Below are 24,770 nucleotides of genomic sequence, written 5' to 3' on the forward strand. Positions count from 1 at the left end.
AAAATAATACTTCTGAAAGTGTGCCGGTGACTTGTGGTGTACCCATTGGTTTGATTTTTGGCAAAAGACGTGAGGCAAAAATATGCTCAACAAGAAAAGTAATAATTTAAGCTAATTGTATTTGATTGGCTCCTGACAATATAAAAGCAATACGAACATGAAACTTATTTGTCCCACTTTTCCAGATATCCCACTTTTCATAAAATTAGCGTACCATGTATAGATGTTTCAATCCATCCGCTCCTTTGCAACGACAACAACAACAATAATAATTATTATTATAATCTTAAGCAATGTATTAATAAGTATCTTTTTCAGCTGAATTATGTCTATACAGACTGTTAAGGCTGCTGTATAGATTTGCCTCCAGATATCATATTTCTTTATTGATTATACATTAGCCCATCACAGCAAGATAAAAATGCAATTGATAAAAGTGAGAAGGGTGATGTATTTTATGAACATGTCATAAGATACATAAGAGAAAGTCTAATTAGTAGTATTAATGTCCATGGCTAAATCTTTGTATTTCCTTTCGGCCATAGTTTCTCTGAATTTGCCTGAGCACAAATGTATAGAAAGAGGCCTATTTAAATTACGTTTTTAAGTTTACAATACAAATATACACATATTTAATTGTGAACAAAATTGTTAAAATTATATGTAATACAAGATCTCAATTTAGTTATTAGACATGAGTTGTTTAAAGTTTTAGGAAATTATATAATAAACACGGTTACCACTTTTTGTGAACTGAAAGTGCAAAGAACTGCGTTAAAAAGGACCTCTATTATGAAACGCATTTCCACTCGACTAGACCACGCGAGACTAACTCGTACTTCAGCCTGCGCGAGGGGGAGTTTCTCTCTCGTCTCTCCCCTTAAGTTTGTTAGCGTTAGCTAGCTAGCGGCTAAAACAGCATACGAGCGGATGTCAGTCATAGTGCCGCATCTGCTTCTTGAAAACAATTACTTTATCTCGGACAAGAGATGTTTCTCGGGGTCCAAGATCAGGGAGGAGAAGGCGCTAATGTTGAGAAAGAGAGTTGTCTTGAATTGCAAAAAGGGGAATGCGAAACCTGCGTGGTTTGTAGAACAAAATTGAATTCCTCCGCATTTCCCAAACTCCTTCCGTGCCTTCATCCTGTTTGTAAAGCCTGCATTACAAACAACAATGACGGAAACGACAAAGGTAAAAAACCTTGTGAGTTAACTAAATAGGTTATTTTAAAAGAGTCCCTGCTTGTCGTCAAAAACTCCCAATTAATCATTATTTCTGTCTCTTCCAGTACCGCCTACGTTCCGAGGTGTTACTCTCACATTATGTTCCACAAAACAGACGCTAACTAGGGCTAGCTAGATGGTTACTGCACGTAACTAGACAACTGGCTCTTAATTCTAGTTTTAGGGGGCACATGCTTTCTGTCTTGGTGCAGTGTGGCGTTTGCAGTGGTACTACTTCTCTTTGGCACGGATCTGTTCAGGGATATTATGGAACAGCTCCTGATAAGAGCTAGAATAACATTAATTTAGGCTTTAGCTTTTAGAATTAAGCTTTAAGAAGAACTGCCCTAATACTGTACTTTAGTGTACTGAAGCGCACTGCAGGAAGTTCCATGTTAAAAGTAGGCCCAGATATACAAATTTAACATGTGCATGCAAGCATTGTCCAGTCACGCATTTGTTTGATGAGAAATGCCAAATGTCATGTCCACCTCCAAAATATCAAGTCATTTAAACCTGCTGTTTTCTTTAATCTCAGTCATGTGTGAATGGCAATACGTGTTCATCATTTCCAGTGCAGCAAACTTGTTTTTGACAGTTTCTAAATGCTAGATGGGATTTTCAAGACACAATGTCTTTAGGATGATTGAATCCACTTGAAAACAAGCTTATATCCACCAACTGATGGAACAAGGGCCGAAGGAGCAGTCTGTTATTTATTTTTAGGGTTTTCTTTCTCTGACTACAGAATGCCCGATGTGTGGACTGGCTTTCAATCTGTCAGAAGTTACGGATTGCTTCATGTTTATGGAGTCTGCCCCCAAGGTAAGCACACTGAATTAAATTAAATTTAGAAGATGCCCTTATCCAGAGCAACAAAAGTCCTTTGTCGTTTACTCAGAATAGAATGTATCCTAAGCAGTAGGTTAGTGTTCAAGATACCATTGAACTAGAATACTGTTGAAATACAGGTCTCAATATTGATACCCAGAAGTGCAAAATAAGTATAAGCATTATATTAGACAACAATAAGTGCAATAACAATTAATATCAAACAATCAGAGGGTCTGCAATCCTCTTTGAGCTAGAAACAACTGGTCTTTAACAGTAGCAGAAAATGAGTACTGTAGTTGTAATGCTGATATTTTTTGGATGGATGCTTGACTATCCTGTTTTGTACTACATGATTGATATAGTAAGACATGAGGTCAGCATTTGCACAAGGCACTTATTTGTACTGCTACATCCCATTCTCTTGTCTAACTGATATTTGGATTGTATAGTAAAAATTTGGTGTAAAATGTACTTGTGTGTGTTTATAGTGTGGCGGGTGTGATGAGTCTGTGCCAAGTGGCTGGTGTGTGCAGTGTGAGGAGGCCCTGTGCTCCCAGTGTGTGTCAGCCCACCAGCGAGTGAAGGTGACACGCGACCATACAGTTACACCTCAGGATCCTTCATCAGGTCGGTGATGAAAGGCACTGGAGTACAGTGTGTTCATGCAGCCTGGCTTTGTGTCAGCGCACTGAGCTCACTGCTACTGAAAAAGCTGCATATACTCCCGTCTAGATAGTGATAAAAGGCCATGTGTGAGACACTGCCGAATATTTATGTGCCTTGTGACATTCCCTAAAACAGAACCAAACCTTTGAAAGTGCTTATGCCTAGCTTTGATTTTCATAATAGTTTGGATTATAAACACACGACAGATGAATTTACCTAGTTATGTATTTGACTAAGGGTTCTACTCCCATTTGGCAAGCCTGTAATGCAGCTGTTTTTAGTTCTTGGTTGTTCACTTCCTGCACTTGGTTGTCAGAGCTCCTTAATTCTTCTGCATTTAGCAAAAGTTTAATTATTTACCGAATTATAATACCGAAATAAACACTGAACTGCTGCGGCCAAATTGTTAAATTAAAAAAAGTATACCTAAGCCTGTGTTTCTGGTCAGCTTCTCAACATACCAGCATCACATTGCAAGCATTGTGTAATGTACAAATATTTTAGGGTTTCATTCTTCACCCATCAATGCAGCTATCTATATAGTGCATAGAGTACCATATATGGATGTTTTAGTCCAGAGTGAACTCTCTGATATAAAGCAGGTTTGATCTCTCTTGGGTTTTCTTCATGCCCGTATTCTTCACTCAGACTCTGCTGTGGTGTTCAGTGGTTTACTAGGACACTGGCGATGACTAAGTTGATCATTGTTTTCTAGCTTCTTAAAAATTGTAACAGTTTTTGATGTTCTTAATAATTTACTAGCTTTTGTTGATTTTATTCAGAATTTTTCTTTGCCTCATGCTGTTTGATTTACTTGCAGTCATTCTTCCTTCATGTTGAGAGCCAACAGTAGTGTCCCATATCTAGAATTAATAGAGCTTTTATGTGGTGAGACACCATAAAATTGAAATGACTTCAGGTGAAAAGTCTAATGCTCTTCTCAAAAGGGAGGAGTTTGGTGTTATGGATTATACTTCATCTTGGTTTTCTTCTGCAGTCTGGCTTGTGTGAGTGTCGTAAGCTCTTAGGTTGTACCTCACGTAAGACTGAGACTCATTACATTTATATGCTGGGAGGATTTTAACTTGGGTGCCTCTCTCCCACACACAACAGGCAGAAGATTGTATTTAAGCACATTTTATTTTTTCAGGTCCAACTGCCAGCCTGCGCTGTACTTCACACAAGCAGGAGTGGCTCAAGTTCTTGTGCGTCACGTGTAATGAGCTCACCTGTAGAGACTGTCAGCTGATCCTCCACAGAGGCCACAGGTACTCCACACACAGCTCACCCCTTTAAGGAAATTGAATAACATTTGAAAATTCTCAATCTAAGGAAGAAACATGAATTTCCAAGGGCCAGCGCAGTTATACTGTAAGATTTTCCTTTTGTTTGGCAAAGGTCTCATGCATAAGTAAACTTAATATATTAACCCAAGTAAAAAATGAAATGAATTCATTCGGCCAGAAAGATTTCATTTTTTTTAGGGAGGTTGCACTCTTCTGCTTCCCAGTGAAGGTTAAAAACAGACCTGCACTCCCAATTCAGTTCTGCAAAAGTACCTGTCGCAAAGAAAAAACATCTTTCTCCAGATAAAATAAGCCTGCGAAATTAATGCTTGACTAAGGAGTTTTAAGCATGTACACCATACATGAATCATTTCTGTGATCGATATCCACTTCGGCATACATGTTAAAGAATAACTGCCTCCAATACAATTGAGAAGGTGCAGAGCTATTGCACTGATTACATTTATTATTTAATCGGGAAGGAAATCATCACAGTAGCAAATATCAGCGAAGTATTGTGCTTGGAAATTATGAAAATGTTACACATGATGGTGCAAGACCATAAGCGAGGAAGGTCATTTTGAGTCATTTTTGTACACCTTAAGTTGTTGGAATCATCTCCACTGTCATCATCACAGCATCTGTGGCACTGTTTTTAAATGAAGCATCAGCTGCATGAAATTTACAGTAAACAAATAGGAAGGAGCAATGTGAAAGTGTCATTGTGATTCACCCATACAACCAGATAAGAAAAATGTAGGCTTGGCTGGTCATGACGGCTTCAACCTTTTTAAACACATTTTTGACTTTTTTTTTAACCTTTTACACTTTTTTACATTTTTCAACCTTGAATCACATTCAACCTAAAAGATGACTGCTGTTCAATAATTCAGACAAAATGTTTTATGCTGAACACAAAATGTTTATAAAAGCAAGACCCAACCTGATGTGGAAATATTTACTGATCACTTGATCAGTTTTCTTGATCAGTCCTCGTCATTGGAGCGAGTCGGTGCTTTCTTGGCTAAGGAGATAAGGTGCGCTCATTTGGCTACACCCCAACAGGTTTAGGGCTGTGAATTTCTGATAATTATTCATAGCCATTTATGTGTCTCACAATGACTATTGTTCCCTGGGGCACTACAAAATGACTAAACTGAAGTGGTTTCTATTTCTTGATTTGTGTTATGTCAAATAATGGACATGACTTGAAATAAAATGAATGGGAAAATAAATGTGAACTGGTAGTGATGAGTCAGCACTGCTATGCATACTTGATCTGCACACTAATGTAGTTCTCCACTATGAAGGCTTATAGAAAGAGTTCTTAGGTTTTTGTGGTAAAGCATGATCACAAAATCAAGTGGAGTCAATAGTGAGGAGCTTTTTGGTCATTGTATAGATCGTGTCAGATCAATAGTTTTCATATATGTAGCTAAATCTGTCCCCCTGTGCAGCAAGCACTTGGTTACTTCTCAATCCAGGCTGGCCCTCGGACAGTAATTACTTCCCTTGTCAGTTTTCTGTTGCTGGAGGAAGCTGTGGTGTCCCTGAAAGAGCAGCTTCAGAAGATGCTGCACTGCATTCGCGAGCAGAGGAACAGCATGATGGAGAGCCTACTGAACATGGATGGAAGGTACCTGCAGTGGCGGAGAGTGCTTGATTCTGCAGACACACACAGTTTCCCACCAACAGTCCATTGGCAGTGTTTTTAAAACATTTCTTGCGTTGCAAAGCCTTATTAACCATGACCCATATATCTGAGATGTAGGTTAAAGGATTTGCAGACTAACTCTAACGCACTCCCTAGGACAATGCTATGTTTCTTTTGTTGATGCTTTAATTAGTAGCAGTTTCACCGTGTAAAGGTTCATGTTAGTCCATTGAAAGGACTATAGGATCAGGGATTTTTTTTCTTTAAAATGTACCAACCAAGGTACACTGTGTGCACAATTATTAGGCAAGTTGTATTTTTGAGGATTTAGTTCATTATTGAACAACTACAGTACTCTTGGTCATTCCAAAATGTAAACCTCAAACCTGAATATTTAAGAAAGTAACAGATTTAGGCTTTCTTAGGAGGAGGGGGGGAAAATAAATAAATAAATTTTATATATATATATATATATATATATATATATATATATATATATATATATATATATAAAATAATTTGTCTTTTTTATATTAAAAAATGTGTTCATAATTATTGGGCAACTATTAGTTTGTGGAATTATGCAACTAAATGAATTTTATTTTAAGCTCTTGTAAATTCAATTGTTTATTATTCTCACTTTAAAAGTTATATTTCAAAAATAAATAAACAAACAACTCAGTGACCAATATAGCCACCCTTTTCAATAACGGCCATAAGCGTTCCTTTCATGGAGTCTGTCAGTTTCTTAATCTGACCACAGCCTCTCACTGTTCAGAGAGATGTACTGTTCTCCTTCACTGTAAATCTCCTGTTTAAGAAGGGCCCATAATAAATCATATTGTAAGCAGAAAAATGCAGATGGTCTAAAATAAACTAGGTTTATGCAGAAAAAGGCTTCTGTAGGCCTCAGTAGGCATCTGTCAGGCCTTTAGAGGCCTCAGTCAAAGGCTTTGTTCTAAGACTGAGACATCTCAGATTGGCACTGGAAACAACAATATTATTGCAATGGGCACCAGGTGGTATGAATATCACCTTAAAAAAAACAAAAACAATTCATGGTTGGCTAGAATGGTAGCCGACTTGATATTGCATTTTGATTTATTTGGACATAATGGTGGAAACTCTGAAAAGTACTATGTAGTAAAAGTGGTTGTGTAACTGTTCTTGATGAAAGTGTATAAAGATCGAGCCCTCCTGGAACTATTAGACATTCTCCAGACTGCCTCATTTGTACGTTATATTGAACTGCAAATCAACACAGGACCTGCTATTCTCTTCAATTAATTCTTGAGTCTGCGTCTTTATTTTTATATTTAAGTGTACTTAATAATATTGCTGGAATTTTGGAAAAATCAAGGAACCACATGGAAAAGGGGGGCCATGCCATTATTCTTTCATCTTTAAGACCTTTGCTGACTAAGCAGGCAGTGGAGCACTTCAGTGCATGCTATGGAGCATTGTCCCGCATAAAAATCATGGTCGTCTTGAAAGATGCAGACTTTTTTCCTGTACTACTGCTTGAAGAAAGTATCTTCTAAAAACTGGCAGTAGGTTTGGGAGATGATTTTGAATCTTCAACCCGAAAAGGTCCAACTAGCTCATCTTTAATAATACAGTACCCCACCTCAACCTTGCTGGCATCTGAGTGGAAGTGGAGCACTGTGCCCATTACTGATCCAGCCACAGGCCCGTCCAGCTGGTCCGTCAAGAGTCGCTCATCTCATCAGTCCATGAAACCTTTTGACAAATCTGTCCCCAGATATCTCTTGGCACAGTTTTGACATTTCACTTTGTGTCTTGTTCAGTGGTGGTTGGGTTTCAACCTTTCTTACCTTGACCATGTTTCTGAGTACTGATCACCTTGTACTTCTGAGCACTCCAGGTAGATTGCAGTTCTGAAATATGACATTACTGGAGGTTCGGTTCCTGGTAACTTCACATTTGATTGTTCTTAAATCTTTGGCGGTTAATTTCTTTTTTTTGTTGTTGTTTTTTTTTCTCAACACGTTTCTTGCAATTCTGACTATTTGCAACAAAATCATTTGATTCTGTGATCACACCAATATCTTATCAATTTTAAGAAAAAAATTGACTTTTCAGAGTCCATTAAATCTCTTTTTTGGCCCATTTTGCCTGAGGAAAAGAAACTGCCTGATTAATTATACACACCTTGTTATAGGGTGTTGATATCCTTAAGCCTCACCCTCCCTCATTACACAAATGCACATCACCTGATATGCTTAAATCCAATAAGCATTCAAGTTTATACAGCTTGGAGTTAGAAAATATGCATAAAAATGATATGGTCAAAACACTCTCTTGCTTAATAAATGTGCACACAGCGTGTTGTTACATTTGGTTTTCGTAGTGTAGCAAGTCATCTTTTCTACCAGCTTCAAACTATTAACCAGTGCTTACAAATATTGAATCCCTTTTGATAGAAGTTAATGAGTCCCCCCCCCCCCCCCACCACTTTTTTTTGTGTAATATCTGTGAACTTTGAGTCATGAACAACCCATGCCTGGCCTGTATTCAGAAAGTAATAGTAGATTGCAGAAGTAAACTGGCTAACGTGTTCTGAAAATCAGCTTTGGAGTCCCAGCCGTTGCATGTCTGGGGGAGCTGACGGTTGGAGTGGCCTTGAAGTGTAAAAGCCTGGTAGTGCAGTACGGTGAGGTTAGCCAATTAATCGTTCAGATGATATCACACATTCATGGGTCCATGTGAGTATGCTTAATTGATGAGACAGTACAAGGCTAGACACTTGTGGTTAAGGGTCAACCAAAATACTTTAAAATGAGGCTAAAACCTAAGAGGTTTTTAGAATCAATAGGGGCCACAGGTCAAAAATAAACTTGATATAGTTAACAAAAAGTAGTACATTGATTACAATAAAGCATTTTTTTATTCAGTTTTCTGCAAGAAAGCATTTGTGTTTTTTCATAGTAGGATTAATATGGAAGTAACCTGTGTAATGGGAGGGAAGACCTGTGTTTTAGACCGTGGGTAGCATCTTTGTGTGTAGCTATACCAGCTCTTTCTGAGGGACAGATGGTTGTGAGGAAAACTAAGTTATCCACCTGGCCTCTGAAGTTTTGTAGATGTTTCCTGCACCAGTGTGGGGGAGGTCCAAGACATCAGTTATGGTGTATATGGATTTAATCTGTTAGCATGTAGACAATCAGCCTGGTGACTTTGTTCTGTACCTGGTATTTAATTAATAGTTCAAATTCATGACTTTTAGTTCATAGTGTAGCATCCTCCGTTTTTGAAGTTTCTAATCCTTTTGAAATTGAGTGGGGGGATTCCTCATCGATCACCTTTTTAAATGAAGGCATCATAATTCTGAGATTAACAGAGGAAATGGGATATGAATATAAAAGAAATTCCTGTGGCACTTGAAATCAGTAGCAGCATTACAATACCCACTACTTTTTCCCCCCCTTATATGTTGATCTATTTCACGGAATGTACAGATTTGCTCCTGAATGATCTGCACCTGCATTTCCCTGTGAAGTAATTGACTTTTCTTTTCTTTTGTGGTAGATTGCAAGACATAAAGGTGTTAAAAGTTGCCTCAAAGAAGAAACTGACTGATATAGTACACAACATGTACCTGTGTTTGGTGTTGAGGGGACGTGAGCTGTTTAAGGAAGTTGAGGTAATGTGCTCTTCTGAGTTTTTCCATTTTTCCTGGATGTGTTCAGTGCTTTAAATGTTTACTTTTACCATATTACTTTGTTGATTTTGCTACAAATTCGAACTTGTTCTTAATTGCTAGTCCCCCGTTCCCAATGAAAATAGTGACTATAAAAGGTACCAAGTACACCATTAAGTATCAGTTCTCTGCGGGGCTGAGTAACTCACTAAGACTGGAAAGGCCTACCACCGTATTTCTGAAGTCTTGGGTCGCCAGCACTCTACAGTCAGAAAAATGGTTCCCAAGTAGTTGTGGTTAAACTCAAATGTTATCTAGCAGTGGGTATTTTAGATCAGTGTGTGCATGCCATGGAATCCTGCATCAAGTAACTGCAATCCCTGGCCTGACTGCCAGTGGTCTGCTGGCTTCCCTTGCTGAGGTCACATGTCTGCCATAGGAACTACACTGATATAGAGTGATATTTAATGGGAGGTTACTGCTACACAAACCATTGGTCTTCCAAAAAACACTGCTGCCCATTTCAAGTTGAAGCCCACCTAGATCAGTCCTGGACCTGTGCTCTGTGGAAAGATGAGGCAAAAGTTTGTAGTTGATATAAACAAACCTTTTGGAGCTGCTGCACATAGAGCACTGCCTACCAGCAAACATCAAAACCTTATGACAACTGTGAAGCAGATGGTTTGCAATCATCCGAAAGTTAAATGAATACCAAGCTAAGGAAATTCTACAGCAAAATATCAAGCTGTCTGTAATTTCACCCTCAAATGAGTTCAAAATGACAGATTTCTTCATACAGAAATGCATTTTTTTCCAAAGATGTCACTTTTTTTCCCCAGCACAAATAGTGAATATGCACATGTTTTTTTTAATCCATTATGTTTTATTCATATTTATGTATAATTTATTCATACTAAAGCTATGTAATCAAGAGCACATTTTAGCATCAAAGATAATGGAAAATCTGACTGCCTTGGTTCAGTGAAAAATAATCAGCAAGGTTGGTTTTTCCAGGATGGTCCAAAAGAAGGGGTGGGAAATAAATTTGAGGAACATATTAATGATTAGTGGCCAGTGCGCTTCTTAGAGATGGAAATGAGAATCAAAAGCAGCTCAGACTCGAGGGGATCAGTTGTTCTCCAGACAGCTCATTTTTGTAGGCCTTTGCTGGTGTTCAGTAAAGACCTTTTTTGTTTGTTTGTTTGTTTTTCATACTGCTTTGGGTGCTTTCTTCATTGATTTTGAGCACCTGAAATTCCATAACACTAGCCAGAATAGTTCTGTTCAGTTGTAAAAAGTCTTGTTTTTTGAAAGTGAAAGTCTTTTGCAGGGGATAGATTTAAAAATTGGAGTTCTGTCTAGTTCAGTAATTTTACCAACTTCATGTGGGTCATAAAATGACTCTTATATGGAACCCTGCTGGAGTGCCATTAAGTGGCACTGAACATCAGTAGCTGTATAGAATGAGGTTATCAAAGTTAGAAAGCATATTTTGTCTTAATCTATTTTTCCAATGAACAGATAGAATGAAGACTGTTGAAAAACTGTTGACTCATGGTATGATGCTTTAAAAAGCATAATTGAAATAGTGGAGGGCAGTAATGGTAACGAATAGTATTTTGAAGAGTATTTCAGTGTGTGTTTAGTTTTCTATCACAAGTTTTAAATTTGTACAGTAATCATTTAGTTGTGTGACTATCTGCAACAAGGGGAAACAATGGACATTTTTTATACTTATCGCTTGATAAACTTTGACCTAATTCAAAAATAATTAAAGACCTTCTTTCCTATATGCTTGTCTCCATTATGTCTATTGAAAGCCTGTAAAACTCTCTATTTGCAGTCTCCAGGAATTGTTTTATTTGTAGACATTGGCCATCCCAAACTAAATTATTACTACATTTATTTGCCTGAAGGGCTTGTATGATGAGGAAGAGAAGAGTCTGCTAGAGATGAAAACCAATCTAAGAAAGCTGGAAGAGAGGCAAGAGTATGTCACTGCTTTTATTCACAAGATTCTGAGGACTGACAGCCAGTGTATCCTGCTACACAAAAAGCAGGTAAGGTCATTTTAGGTTTTCTTTTTTTGTCCGTGGGAACTACCATTGAGTTGATTTATACAGTCAATTTGAGGGGCATATTCCTATGGAACCTTATGCTGTTTCTTTCTCAAAATAAAATTCCAGGGATACTGATGACGTTATGATGAAACAAATGGCAGTTTTGATGTTTGCATTTTCACTTGCTCTAAAATGTAGCTTTCTTTCCCCATCAGATTGAGAAACAAGTGGAGGGGCTTTTATCACAGAACACCTGTCTGAATGAAACTATGATTCGGCCTACACTCCAGCTAAGCAGTGAATTCTGCAAAATTATTAAAACTTTTGGTTAGTGGCTAGAGTCTTCAGTGTCTTTCATTTACAATTACAGTGTGCATATGCAAGTTTAACAACTTTTCCATTGCATCAACACCACTTGGACAACCCTGTAGTTTTGAAGCTCTGCATGAGAAATGGTGTTACATGGTGTGATGCGCACACACTCCACCTATACAACTACTTGCTGATCTAGAAATGCAATTTTGACTGCATTAATTTTCTATTGTGAGGCCTTCAGTGCTGCTTCATTGATAATAAATATGCTTTTATTTGTTTCATATTAAAAACTCTTTCTTTCTTCAGGTTCAGTTAAGGTCCAAAAAGTTCCTCTTGAATCTCGAAGAAAATACTTGAATATCAGTAAGCCTAAAGAAGCCCCCAAGGATGTAGATAGTGGCCCTAAAGGAAAAAACTCCAAACCTGTGGCTGCTGTGAGTGTTTTTGGCCGCGAGATCCCTCAGTCCTCGGCTTGTTCAGATACAAAGGCAACCCCCGAGTTGCCCTGTTTGGTCGAGTCTGAGTCTGCCTCAGTGAAACCAGCACTGCTCCTGCAAAGGTCATTGCCTGTACTGCAGGCATCAGACCCCATCCACCCTGAAGCTCCTGGTGAGAGCCATGGTAGCGCGTCCTCTGTTCTTGCTCGCTGCTGCCCTCTCCCCCCGCCTCAAAGCACTACGGCCGAGTCCGTAGCCGCACAAGTGAGCGCCACCCTGCCTCCATCTGCCTCGTCTCACCCTGCCTCCACTCAACAAGTTACACAGAGCTTCAGAACCCTCTCCCACCCTTACCCTTCCATAGTTGGCCACGCGTCTACTTCTTTACCTAGCCAGAGAGTTTTAAGCAACTTCCCCTCGCGTCCCTCTCAGCTTGACACTGCGATGCTTCAGGCCAATTCAGCACTGCCTCCTCAGGTTGGCAGTATCCCTGCTGCAGTGTCCCTGAGTCTCGTGCCCCATCGCCCCACAGTCCAGCGCTCCATCTCCCTCCACACCGCCTCGTCCCAGTTTTGGTTGAACGGTTCATCTGCCTTCCAGTTACTCGCTCACAACCAGACTAGATCTCACTCTGCTCCAACTTTCTCAACCCCAGCTCCCCCTGCTCAACCTACCCAGGCTGGGTCTGACCCCCAGCAATCTAATGGGAAAGTCATATCTGACCATAGGCAGCATAATGTTCATCTGAGTCAGTCAGTCAGGGTTCGGTCTTCTCCTCAATACTGCCAGTCAAATAGTCAGTTCCCTAGTACTCCCTATAGTGGAACTGTCCCTTTTACTCAGGCTTCCTCAAATGTTCTGCCTGTTCATTTGCAGTCCTCTGATGCTGCTGTTGCTCAGGCCCATCCTCTACTGTTCAATCTTCTCAAAGAACCAGACAACAATACTTCTTGCAAGTCTAGAGGAACATGGAAATTCCACTATTACACTCCTGTTCCTACTGTAAATCAGGCCATCAGTGTCCCCTTTACTCCAAACTGCACTGTTCTCACAACACCACGTTCTGGCCCTGATATAACACCTGCTTCAAACTCTAGTTTTGCAAAAGGTCTCCCTGCCTTCAAGGAGATTATGACATCATGGCAACCTGGGACAAGCAATGCAGCTTGCTCTGCTCTGCCTGTAGAGCTAAGATTCACAGGTTTACCAGTTATCAGTAATAATGAACCAACTCGCACTGTGTCCATCATGCCCACACTTAGTGCCCCTCAAGCACCCAACAGCTCCCCAGCAGTACCCAATGGTATCCAAAGTGAACATGTCAGCCAGACTACTAGAATGCCAAAGTGCGAGGTGCCAGTGAAGGCGCCAGCTGATTCGCTGGGTGAGGAATCAGTTAGTGTGGGGGCCAGGGCTTCTCCTGCTGAGGAGGACCCAGATGGCAACCTTCCCACTTCCACTGTGCCTGAACCGGATACCAACATGGCCCTACCCTCCCACCCCCTGCAAGATCCTCCTTTTATTGCCACAGTGCAGGACTGCCTTTCTCACCTGAGTTCAGCCTCCCTGTCCAAATTGCCAGTCGAAAGCGTACCAATCCCCACACCCACAGAAAACGCTTCCGCATTCAAACCCAAGAACCTAGGCTTTCCAGTGTCCTTCCGGCAGATATTAGAACAGACAGCCTCTCCTACCAGCCAGGTGGACGGAGAAGCCCCTGATGATGTTCTCCCCAGATCTGTGACAGAGTGGGCATCTCCAACCAGCATGCAGGTTAGAAAATTGTCCATCTTTTTTTTAGTGTTTACAAGACTGCATCATTTTCATTATAGCACTTCTTGTTTAGACAATTGTCTGTGCTTTTGACTAGTCATATAGTTACTCTGGTCACCTTTTGCATGTTCATAGCAGGGGGACGAGGAGGAGGAGGTAACTGATATTAGTGATTCTGAACCAGTGGAAGAGGTTTATGAAGCCATCAAATCTGAGGGTGAGACACATTTTTGACTAATTTTATACATTTTTAAACTATGCTTACTTTTTTTTTTTTTTCTCCTCTTTTAGGGTCTTCTAAATTAACAGCAGACACCAATAGGTATGTGGATGGTAAAGTATATCAGATATCACAGTATCACAATGTGTAAACTTGTACCACCTGGCGACACGTTTTATTGTTACCCTCCTGTTGCAGGTCTCTGTGGGTATCGTTGCCACGGTTGCCGATCTCTCTTCCTGCCACAGGATCTCCTCTGCCTCAGTTTCGCATCGCTGCCAGTGGCCAGACAGCTGAAATTCTTCTCACAGAGCTCAAGGATGGCCAGGTGTGCTGGGGGCATGCTTCACAACCACATGCACAAAGTATACACAGTCTACAACCACATAAGCTTCGTCTTTGAGGATTACGTAGGTTGGATTGCCTCCAAGGCTCATGTTATTGGTGTTTGGGAATCAGGCCTGCGTTCAGCTTTTTATGTCGTCACAACAAAGAGAGGCGGTACAGACTGCAGAGCTCGACTGCAGAAACACCCTGGAATTCCATATCAACAAACTTTAGCCACTGCTTGTGTGGTCCCTGGTTTTCAATGGTTAGCTTATCTTTCCTCTTATACTACTGTTCTAGCCAACCCAGAGATGCTTCATTATCCCTGCATCGCCAGAGACCATCTCACTGTTACAGTCCCAGAGTCCAGGTGGCCCTCTGCTGGATGGGGTGCTGCAGTGCGCTGTCTGTCTCTCTGCAGGAGCCTTGTTGCTGTGTGCAGAATGTGGAAGAAGTTTTCATTCCGAATGCCATGTACCGCCAGACTTTAAACACTCGTAAGGCAGCTATTCTGTGATGTATAGACCTACTTCCATACTGCATTGTATACAGTTAAAGCAAACATCTGTGGAAGTCTGTGAAACCTCTGACAACAAATGGGTGGATTTGGTTGAATTCTTAATGTTTGTCATTCACATGGACCTCTGGAAATACTTTAAGACACAAGACACATGTTTGTATCTAATTTATAGCATTCTAACATCCGTTATTGAAAGTTACGTTCTTTCTAGTCCGACATCAACTTCTGAGAGAAGTTCTAAGTCTGTAACGATTTGAGAACGGAAGTTAACTTTCAAGACCTTAAGTTCTCTCAGAGGGCTAATTCATCTGTGTGTGCGTGTGCGTTTGTGTGTCTCTGTCCTGCAGTGAGGTTTGGATGTGCTCCCTGTGTCAAAATGTATTGGATGGCACAGACCCATTCAGTCACAGTAGGCTAAAGGAGCCCTACCTCAGTATCCAGGACCAAAGAGTAAGTTGTCCCCCTCGGCTCTAGCCGAACACATTTCCACGTGGCTGGAAGCACATACCTGTAGGCATGCCCATAGCCAGCTATGTGGTCACCTTGGTCATTTGTTTAAAGCTAAAAATAAATTTTGAAGCTAAATACAGCTGGGTAAAAAAAAAATAGAAGTTGACAACTTCTCCAGTGAAGAGGAATACATGCTTAATTCAGTTCAGACTTATTGAGTGTCCACTGTGAGTAAGAGAGGGTGTGAGTACAGCCTTTCCATTCTCAGCACTTCCACTGATGGCAACTGCAATTTACATATAACCTTAACTTAATTATCATGCTTCATACTATAGACCTCTGTATGCTGATGTTCTAGATAATGTTCTTGCAATTTATTATTAATTCACCAATGCATATCGGTATGAAATTTCCACATCTGGTCTAAACTATGAACTCATGCCCCCCCCCCCCCAAACAGTATTGACAATCTCAGCCACATATTCCTCAAACCCAACCCCCTCCAACGCTGCATTTCTGACTACAAACCTATCTATAGGATCTGCGAACACACTGCACTACTTATTTCTTCACTTACCTTCAGCTCTGATGATTATACAATTCATACAAATGTATACACTATGTGCATTCACACAATGATCCGCACAACCCAAACACAACCGTATAATGCATGCATCCACGCACGGCTCAAGTGTACACTGGCAGCCAGTCCCAAAGCCTGGTGTTTCTGTAGACACTGTTGTTTTTCCTGATGTGCCCTGTTGGTGGTCTTTGTTTTAACAGAGATGTGAACAGCTTTTGCTCACTTTGATGTGTGAAGAACACAGCTACCTACTCTACAGAAAGACCAAGGTATGAGCTCGTAAACAGATGCCGTCTGGTCACTTCTGCTCACCACTTCCAATGGTTTATACCACGTTGTAGAGCTGGGTTATCTGTGAAATGCGTTCCTGATGCCATTCTCTTGCTTCCTGAATACCAAATGGGCAAATGAGTAATGTGCGTGTGCGTGTGCGTGTGTGTGTGTGTGTGTGTGCGTGTGTGTGTGTGTGTGTGTGTGTGTGCGTGTGTGTGTGTGTGTGTGTGTGTGTGTGTGTGTGTGTGTGTGTGTGTGTGTGTGTGTGTGTGTGTGTGTGTGTGTGTGTGTGTGTGTGTGTGTGTGTGTGTGTGTGTGTGTTCATGAAGCAGAGTCGAAGATGTGTGGGATTTGAGTTTATTGTTGGGCGTCTTCTGGGGAAGCGAAGTCCTCCATACCGCTCAGCAGCTGAACTGGTGTCTGATATCTGGGCTCTTTTTGATATCTTGTTTATAAGCTCCAAGGTAACAGATTTCAAAAAACTTGTGAAATGAAGGTAGTGAATGACCATGTACACATGCAGAGTTAGCTGTGATGCTGAGAAGCAGTTTGAATCACATTCAGAGAACAACTTCTCTCAAATAACAGAAGTTATAATCAGAATTTGTGTGTGTCCGTCCAGATGAGAGACTTTGTCATCAAACTTCAAAGATCATTTCAGGAGCGACTGAATATAACATTTGGGGAGAGTCTCCACGCTTCTCTCCTGAAGCCTCCTTCCAGTGAGGACCAGAAGGGGATGCCAGAGCCTGAGGTTGACAGAAACGATGCCAAAAATACTCTAAAGAGGATGAAGGCATTTTTTGCTGCAAACTCTGGTGCAAAGAAACGCCGCACTGCAAGATCAGACAAAGACTAGGACTATTGGAGTCAATCAGGTTTGAATGTTTACAAACATGCTTACAAACCCACAACTTTATTAGAAACTCCTGCATTACACCTGTAATCATCGGCTACTTATTACACCTGTAATTGCATTTTGTCACGTACTATAGCGCTGGCAGTGTGTTCACATACACAGTTTGTTAGCATGCCTGTTCATCAGTGGTCCATTTCTAACCACAGAATTACTGTTGTCTCTGATATTATCTGACTGATGGACCACTGTCAACAGGGCAGACATTCCTGTGCATGTATGTGGTAGTCGATAGGCTATAGTCTGTACACCCAAGGTGTTTCTAATAAATAAATGTTGCCAATGAAGTCTGTCCATGTAGGTCGAGAAGCAATAGTTTTGTGATAGTTTTGCTTTTTTTAAAATAAAAACAAATCTATTTATTTTCTGTAATTTTCTTTTTACTAACATAAAGACTTTTTTTGTATTGCCGTGAAAGGAAGTTTTGCATTAAACTCAGCTCAAGATCTGCATTGTGTTTACATGTTTCAGAAATAAGGCGTTTCCATGCAGCAGGCTTTATGCTTGTGATATAATACAAAGCGTACTATTTGGAAATTGTCCAACTAATGAGGAAATATATACCTACACTAGAGGGCGTAAGTCTTGCGATGTTTTTTTTTTCTTTCTGGTGCTTGCACTTACCTTTTCGTAGCTTAAGTCGTGATGGTTGGTTAACCTATATTAGGAAATGTTAAATCGGTTAAGGGTAAAGCCATGCTTGCATCACAAAAGCATTTTAAAAAGCAAGTTGTCATTAGCCACTCTAGAGGCTTTTACTTTGTAGCATACGAATACAAACGGTTGACACACACACACACACACACACACCAACACACACAGCTACTTCCTTTCTTTCAAACTATTAAACACAAGCATGTCTATTTGAGTTTTTAAAAAATATTTAAACCGTGCGCCAGTAGCATGCACCAAATAGTTTATTTCGCATAATATTTGGAGTATTTCCTTTCCGTTTTATTTTCTAATAGTGTTTCAAACCCGCCCTTCTTTGAGACCCGCCCAGCTCGTGCATATAACACGAGCTTAGTGTGCCGTGAACCCATTCTGCGCGGCCTTTGTTGCGGTATTACTTTATTTTGTATAGTGTTACTGTAAAATGGTTGTTCAAGATAAGCCGAGCTCTCGACAGTACGGCAAAACCATGGATGGAAACCATCATAAAGCAGAAGCAAACATCCTTTTACTTGGGGCACTAAACGTCGGGAAATCGGGTATGCATTCATAATCCTTTAAAATTCGGACGTATATGTCCATTTAAGACGTTCTCTGTATTTTCTGGAGTTTGCATGTAAGAAATAAACAATGTTCATGTTTCGGCAGCGCTCACAGTGCGGTTTCTTACGAGACGATTTATTGGCGAATACGGTGACATTGGTAAGTTTGAGAATATTTGAGATATTCTATAGGGCTATTTTATTCACACACGGTTTAAATGACAAATGTAAAATGCTTACTTTTTTTTTTACATTATTTTTAAAATATATATGTATCTATATACACTTTTAACAGAATCGATATACAGTCATATTGACAAAATCGATGGACGAGAGATCTCCTTCAACATCTGGGACTCTCTGTACCCGCAGGTAAGACAATAATATCAAGTACATTTCAGGATGGCTATGGCACATTTTAATGTATGAACCTTTCCACAGACATTGTAATGTGAGAGTAACTTATTTCTGAATGTCTTTTCAGAGCTGCGAGACTACAGATTCAATCAGTGAAAAGCAGCTCCAGTGGGCTGACGGTGTAATCCTCGTCTACAGCATCTGTGACCGCTCCAGCTTTGAGGTTGTGCGTCAACAGGTGCAGCTCATCCGGCAATCAGGGAAGCTCTCTGCGAATGTGCCCATTATTATTGTTGGAAACAAGCGAGATCTCCAACATCAGAGAGCTGTGTCGAGCGAAGAGGGACGACTCTCCGCCCTTTCGGCAGACTGTGGTTTCTTCGAAATCTCCGCAGCTGAAACCTACCACGGTGTACTGCTCGTGTTTCATGAACTGTTGGACCTTATCAGGGAGTCTAGAGCCGTCAAGAAAGGTGTGACTGGAATAAAAGGCATCGTGAGGAGCGTGTCTGCTGTTTTTGGGAAGAAACGGGAGTAGTTCCTTTTACACAAGAAGATGGTGTCAATAATGGGCTATTAAAAGTCTCCCTAGGTTGTCCGAGGGCAGAATTAATTGCCAGAAAAGATGCAATCTGGGCATCTGTGGGTTTGAGTTTCTGAAAGAAAACAGCCAAGTGTAGGAGTTGGGTTGTATTTTAAGTTGAAGGTGCCAAAAAGTCATTAAAATGTTGGGATGTTTCCTTTAAGCAGGTGAAGCATAAGCATGAGCATTGGGTTGTTTACAGCCTACATGTTTGAGGAAGTAGTGAAGCAGCCCAAGTCTTAAATAACTCCTTTAACATTCCACATAGACACAATTAGATGTTGAGATTCAGAATAATACTGAAAGGTTTGTGTTTTTGGAGGATCTAAGAAGAATGCAGAGACAATTGCAGATAAAATGGTGTTCATCTGTTTGTCCAAACTTGTATAAACTGAATTGATATGTAAATTTTGTCTACCTATGCTGAAGAGCTCGCTTGAACTATATTGTAAATTAAGGAAAATATACAATGCTTATGAACAACTAGACAGTTATGTTCATGATTATCAGATTATTTAAAAACTTGTGTCTAAGATTTTGAAGTGTATTTATTTAAATTTTGTTGCATTGTTTATTTGCCAAAGCAGGTTTATGGTGTTTTAAATAAATATAAAGGATTGAATGTGTTTTATTGTAATACAGTATTGGCTAAGCATAACGATAGACAATGAGCATATACCATTGCTATTAAATATTTCAAATTGGGCGCAATAAATTTTTAGTAAGGACTACGTTTAAAAAGTGTTTGGGCAGATACCGTGCAAATACTTGGATTAATAGGTAAAGACAACCATGGTGATAGAAATATATTAATGGTGGCTAAACAATCTAAAAAACTACTGTACTACAGTAACCTGATGGTATGGGAGAAAAGAAATTTTTGTGCTATTTTGGTCAGCTATATTTCCTTCAGGATAGCTGACTAAGTAATCTCTCGCTATGACTCAGCTTCACTCCATAACGTGCATTCTCTCACACACACTCGCACCCCTCTAGACAGCTTGCAACATGCCTGCTCTTGACATCCTCCACACATGTCAGACCTTATGGTATTGACTGGCTAACTGCCCATTCAAGCTTGACTCAACACTTCTTGGCTTCATTTGTCTTCCAACTCTCAAAAATTATTTGTCCAATTTTGTTAAATTAGATAGAAAATTGTTTATATCTATGTGCTGATCGACACCGTTGTATCTAATAAACGTACGCTTGCATGCTGGTACCATTTTAGTGCTAATGCTGTCTCTTAATATGTAGTGGGCAATAGTCCTGTTGCTAACTAATCTGTGAGGTAAAGGTTACAGAGTGGATGATAGATCCTGCATGCAAATAATGAAGCCACATTTACAGACTTACACAATACACCTAAAAATGGCTTAGTTTGACACTGAAGTCAGAGGTCAGCACTGTATGACCCACAGCATAGACAGAATGAATCCTCCTTGTTTGGGCTCTGAATAATAAATGAATAGTATGGAAAATACAAAAAAAAGGGGCACACTTTTTGGTCTTTTCATTACAGTGGGAGGTCAACCTGCAAACCCATGTCATCATTTGAACACGATTAAATTTAAGAACAGCTTTAATGTGTAATTGTCATTAACATGTTTTTATCTTCACTCTTGCAAAATAACACACAGTATGAGTCTAAAAATATTTGCTAGTGAGTGTGCCATGCAAGGGCATATTTGTAGAAGGTAAGCATTACAACCTATTTCTGGCTAGTTACAAAAATAATATATGCAATATCATTGTATTATGAAAAGAGACAATGCTTGTAATTTTTGACTAAGTAGCTTAACCCAAAACTCAATTTCATTTATTATGATTCTATACACTGTGCCTGTATATTCCATTACTGTGAACTCATGATTTTTAAAATATCTTTGTTTCATGGTTAACTTTCAAGGAGCTTTGAATGCTAAGAGAACTAAAAGTTAAAAATCCCATTACAAGGAAAATATTTATATTAAGAAAGAGAGCTGAGAGTTTGAGAATTGAAAGAGATTAAGTAGAGACCCCAGGTTTACAAGTTTGACTAATTATATTTATGCTTGTTTCCTGTTGCCATGACTTCCATAATCATATCTCAGTCTGTACAACTATAGTGTCTATTCCAGGTTTCTTAGCAATCTTACAATGACCTCTAAGTAACATTGCTTTCATGAAACTCAGTCCTTATTCTCACCATGGATCATGCTTGAGGCTTACATCAGTAGTTTATATTTCCTCGATACTTCTGTGTGATCATTTGTCTTTCTAGAAGAAAGTGACTAACATATTTCAAACAGTGCTTCAGTTTCTAAGAATTGTAAGGTTAATATTGCCTAGAAACAAAGGCTACTTAATAAGTAACTATAATTAATATTTTCTACACTCTATTTTTCTGTAAGCATCAAAAACCTAAATTTTACACATATTTCTGATGTTTTTGGGAGATGAGAGGATACGGTTATTCATCGACTCTTGGGTAGGTGGTATTCACTGTAGTCTGGCTTCCACCACTGGTGTAATCTGGTCTTCAGAGTGAGAACTGGAGCTCATGTACTGTAGCTCTTTTCAGGGTTTCTTCCAGATCCAGATCTGGAAGTGAATCTGGTGCTGGCTCTGGGAACATGGTTATAGCTGGGGCTGAGGATAGATCTGGGTAAGGGACTCAGGCCGGGGCTTTGGCCAAGTCTGGAGGTAGGACTGTAGGAGGGAATGGGGTTGGGGCTGAGGTTGAGGTTAGTGTTGTGGTTGGGGCTAGGGATGGGGTTGTGGTTAGTGTTGTGGTTGGGGCTAGGGATGGGGTTGAGGTTGGTGTTGTGGTTGGGGCTAGGGATGGGGTTGAGGTTGGTGTTGTGGTTGGGGCTAGGGATGGGGTTGTGATTAGTGTTGTGGTTGGGGCTAGGGATGGGGTTGTGGTTGGTGTTTTGATTGGGGCTAGGGATGGGGTTGTGATTAGTGTTGTGGTTGGGGCTAGGGATGGGGTTGTGGTTAGTGTTGTGGTTGAGGCTAGGGATGGGGTTGTGATTAGTGTTGTGGTTGGGGCTAGGGATGGGGTTGTGATTAGTGTTGTGGTTGGGGCTAGGGATGGGGTTGAGGTTGGTGTTGTGGTTGGGGCTAGGGATGGGGTTGTGAATAGTGTTGTGGTTGGGGCTAGGGATGGGGTTGAGGTTGGTGTTGTGGTTGGGGCTAGGGATGGGGTTGTGATTAGTGTTGTGGTTGGGGCTAGGGATGGGGTTGAGGTTGGTGTTGTGGTTGGGGCTAGGGATGGGGTTGTGATTAGTGTTGTGGTTGGGGCTAGGGATGGGGTTGAGGTTGGTGTTGTGGTTGGGGCTAGGGATGGGGTTGAGGTTGGTGTTGTGGTTGGGGCTAGGGATGGGGTTGTGATTAGTGTTGTGGTTGGGGCTAGGGATGGGGTTGTAATTAGTGTTGTGGTTGGGGCTAGGGATGGGGTTGAGGTTGGTGTTGTGGTTGGGGCTAGGGATGGGGTTGAGGTTGGTGTTGTGGTTGGGGCTAGGGATGGGGTTGTGATTAGTGTTGTGGTTGGGGCTAGGGATGGGGTTGAGGTTGGTGTTGTGGTTGGGGCTAGGGATGGGGTTGAGGTTGGTGTTGTGGTTGGGGCTAGGGATGGGGTTGAGGTTGGTGTTGTGGTTGGGGCTAGGGATGGGGTTGTGGTTAGTGTTGTGGTTGGGGCTAGGGATAGGGTTGTGGTTGGTGTTGTGGTTTGGGCTAGGGATGGGGTTGTGGTTGGTGTTGTGGTTGGGGCTAGGGATGGGGTTGTGATTAGTGTTGTGGTTGGGGCTAGGGATGGGGTTGTGGTTGGTGTTGTGGTTTGGGCTAGGGATGGGGTTGTGATTAGTGTTGTGGTTGGGGCTAGGGATGGGGTTGAGGTTGGTGTTGTGGTTGGGGCTAGGGATGGGGTTGTGGTTGGTGTTGTGGTTGGGGCTAGGGATGGGGTTGAGGTTGGTGTTGTGGTTGGGGCTAGGGATGGGGTTGTGATTAGTGTTGTGGTTGGGGCTAGGGATGGGGTTGTGATTAGTGTTGTGGTTGGGGCTAGGGATGGGGTTGAGGTTGGTGTTGTGGTTGGGGCTAGGGATGGGGTTGAGGTTGGTGTTGTGGTTGGGGCTAGGGATGGGGTTGTGATTAGTGTTGTGGTTGGGGCTAGGGATGGGGTTGAGGTTGGTGTTGTGGTTGGGGCTAGGGATGGGGTTGAGGTTGGTGTTGTGGTTGGGGCTAGGGATGGGGTTGTGGTTAGTGTTGTGGTTGGGGCTAGGGATAGGGTTGTGGTTGGTGTTGTGGTTGGGGCTAGGGATGGGGTTGTGGTTAGTGTTGTGGTTGGGGCTAGGGATAGGGTTGTGGTTGGTGTTGTGGTTTGGGCTAGGGATGGGGTTGTGGTTGGTGTTGTGGTTGGGGCTAGGGATGGGGTTGTGATTAGTGTTGTGGTTGGGGCTAGGGATGGGGTTGTGGTTGGTGTTGTGGTTTGGGCTAGGGATGGGGTTGTGATTAGTGTTGTGGTTGGGGCTAGGGATGGGGTTGAGGTTGGTGTTGTGGTTGGGGCTAGGGATGGGGTTGAGGTTGGTGTTGTGGTTGGGGCTAGGGATGGGGTTGAGGTTGGTGTTGTGGTTGGGGCTAGGGATGGGGTTGAGGTTGGTGTTGTGGTTGGGGCTAGGGATGGGGTTGTGGTTGGTGTTGTGGTTTGGGCTAGGGATGGGGTTGTGATTAGTGTTGTGGTTGGGGCTAGGGATGGGGTTGAGGTTGGTGTTGTGGTTGGGGCTAGGGATGGGGTTGAGGTTGGTGTTGTGGTTGGGGCTAGGGATGGGGTTGAGGTTGGTGTTGTGGTTGGGGCTAGGGATGGGGTTGAGGTTGGTGTTGTGGTTGGGGCTAGGGATGGGGTTGAGGTTGGTGTTGTGGTTGGGGCTAGGGATGGGGTTGAGGTTGGTGTTGTGGTTGGGGCTAGGGATGGGGTTGTGGTTAGTGTTGTGGTTGGGGCTAGGGATGGGGTTGAGGTTGGTGTTGTGGTTGGGGCTAGGGATGGGGTTGTGGTTAGTGTTGTGGTTGGGGCTAGGGATGGGGTTGAGGTTGGTGTTGTGGTTGGGGCTAGGGATGGGGTTGTGGTTAGTGTTGTGGTTGGGGCTAGGGATGGGGTTGAGGTTGGTGTTGTGGTTGGGGCTAGGGATGGGGTTGTGATTAGTGTTGTGGTTGGGGCTAGGGATGGGGTTGTGGTTGGTGTTGTGGTTGGGGCTAGGGATGCGGTTGAGGTTGGTGTTGTGGTTTGGGCTAGGGATGGGGTTGTGATTAGTGTTGTGGTTGGGGCTAGGGATGGGGTTGTGGTTGGTGTTGTGGTTGGGGCTAGGGATGGGGTTGTGGTTGGTGTTGTGGTTGGGGCTAGGGATGGGGTTGTGATTAATGTTGTGGTTGGGGCTAGGGATG

At 41.6% G+C, this 24,770-nt stretch overlaps 2 protein-coding genes and 2 pseudogenes across 6 annotated transcripts; 2 read left to right on the forward strand and 2 right to left on the reverse strand.

The window, feature by feature from the left end:
• Window positions 1-890: 890 nt before the first annotated feature.
• Window positions 891-17,560, forward strand: trim33l (tripartite motif containing 33, like). Of its 5 annotated transcripts, none has more exons than XM_027000000.2 (17): window positions 891-1,191; window positions 1,972-2,048; window positions 2,546-2,684; window positions 3,874-3,991; window positions 5,529-5,645; window positions 9,213-9,327; window positions 11,241-11,384; window positions 11,600-11,711; window positions 12,006-13,909; window positions 14,045-14,126; window positions 14,201-14,231; window positions 14,328-14,457; window positions 14,757-14,953; window positions 15,324-15,426; window positions 16,210-16,278; window positions 16,612-16,746; window positions 16,905-17,560. In XM_027000000.2, the coding sequence occupies exons 1-17, from the start codon at window positions 990-992 to the stop codon at window positions 17,139-17,141; spliced, it is 3,912 nt and encodes a 1,303-aa protein (XP_026855801.2). In that variant the 5' UTR covers window positions 891-989; the 3' UTR covers window positions 17,142-17,560. The 5 variants fall into 5 exon arrangements, with proteins under 5 accessions (XP_026855801.2, XP_026855802.2, XP_026855803.2 ...); XM_027000001.2 differs by having other exon boundaries at window positions 16,615-16,746; XM_027000002.2 differs by having other exon boundaries at window positions 14,048-14,126.
• Window positions 17,561-17,655: 95 nt separating this feature from the next.
• On the forward strand, window positions 17,656-20,574 carry zgc:171704 (uncharacterized protein LOC100124619 homolog). Its single transcript, XM_027000006.2, has 4 exons — window positions 17,656-18,409; window positions 18,519-18,572; window positions 18,708-18,784; window positions 18,897-20,574. The coding sequence occupies exons 1-4, from the start codon at window positions 18,295-18,297 to the stop codon at window positions 19,305-19,307; spliced, it is 657 nt and encodes a 218-aa protein (XP_026855807.2). The 5' UTR covers window positions 17,656-18,294; the 3' UTR covers window positions 19,308-20,574.
• A 1,538-nt stretch (window positions 20,575-22,112) lies between these two features.
• On the reverse strand, window positions 22,113-23,312 carry LOC118242119 (annotated as a pseudogene).
• Window positions 23,313-23,372: 60 nt separating this feature from the next.
• On the reverse strand, window positions 23,373-24,704 carry LOC118242114 (annotated as a pseudogene).
• Between the last annotated feature and the right edge of the window lie 66 nt (window positions 24,705-24,770).

The sequence above is a fragment of the Electrophorus electricus genome, chromosome 10 (genome assembly GCF_013358815.1).
Source record: "Electrophorus electricus isolate fEleEle1 chromosome 10, fEleEle1.pri, whole genome shotgun sequence".
Classification (NCBI taxonomy): Eukaryota; Metazoa; Chordata; class Actinopteri; order Gymnotiformes; family Gymnotidae; genus Electrophorus; species Electrophorus electricus.

What these genes read in the sequence shown, in the direction of transcription:
- zgc:171704 (XM_027000006.2), top strand. Translation starts at nt 18,295, where the DNA reads ATGGTTGTTCAAGATAAGCCGAGCTCTCGACAGTACGGCAAAACCATG. An exon ending in TGGCGAATACGGTGACATTG is followed by an intron (nt 18,573 to 18,707) that starts GTAAGTTTGAGA and finishes CACTTTTAACAG; the next exon opens with AATCGATATACAGTCATATT. An exon ending in GGGACTCTCTGTACCCGCAG is followed by an intron (nt 18,785 to 18,896) that starts GTAAGACAATAA and finishes ATGTCTTTTCAG; the next exon opens with AGCTGCGAGACTACAGATTC.
- trim33l (XM_027000000.2), top strand. Translation starts at nt 990, where the DNA reads ATGTTTCTCGGGGTCCAAGATCAGGGAGGAGAAGGCGCTAATGTTGAG. An exon ending in ATCCTCCACAGAGGCCACAG is followed by an intron (nt 3,992 to 5,528) that starts GTACTCCACACA and finishes TTCCCTTGTCAG; the next exon opens with TTTTCTGTTGCTGGAGGAAG. An exon ending in CTACTGAACATGGATGGAAG is followed by an intron (nt 5,646 to 9,212) that starts GTACCTGCAGTG and finishes CTTTTGTGGTAG; the next exon opens with ATTGCAAGACATAAAGGTGT.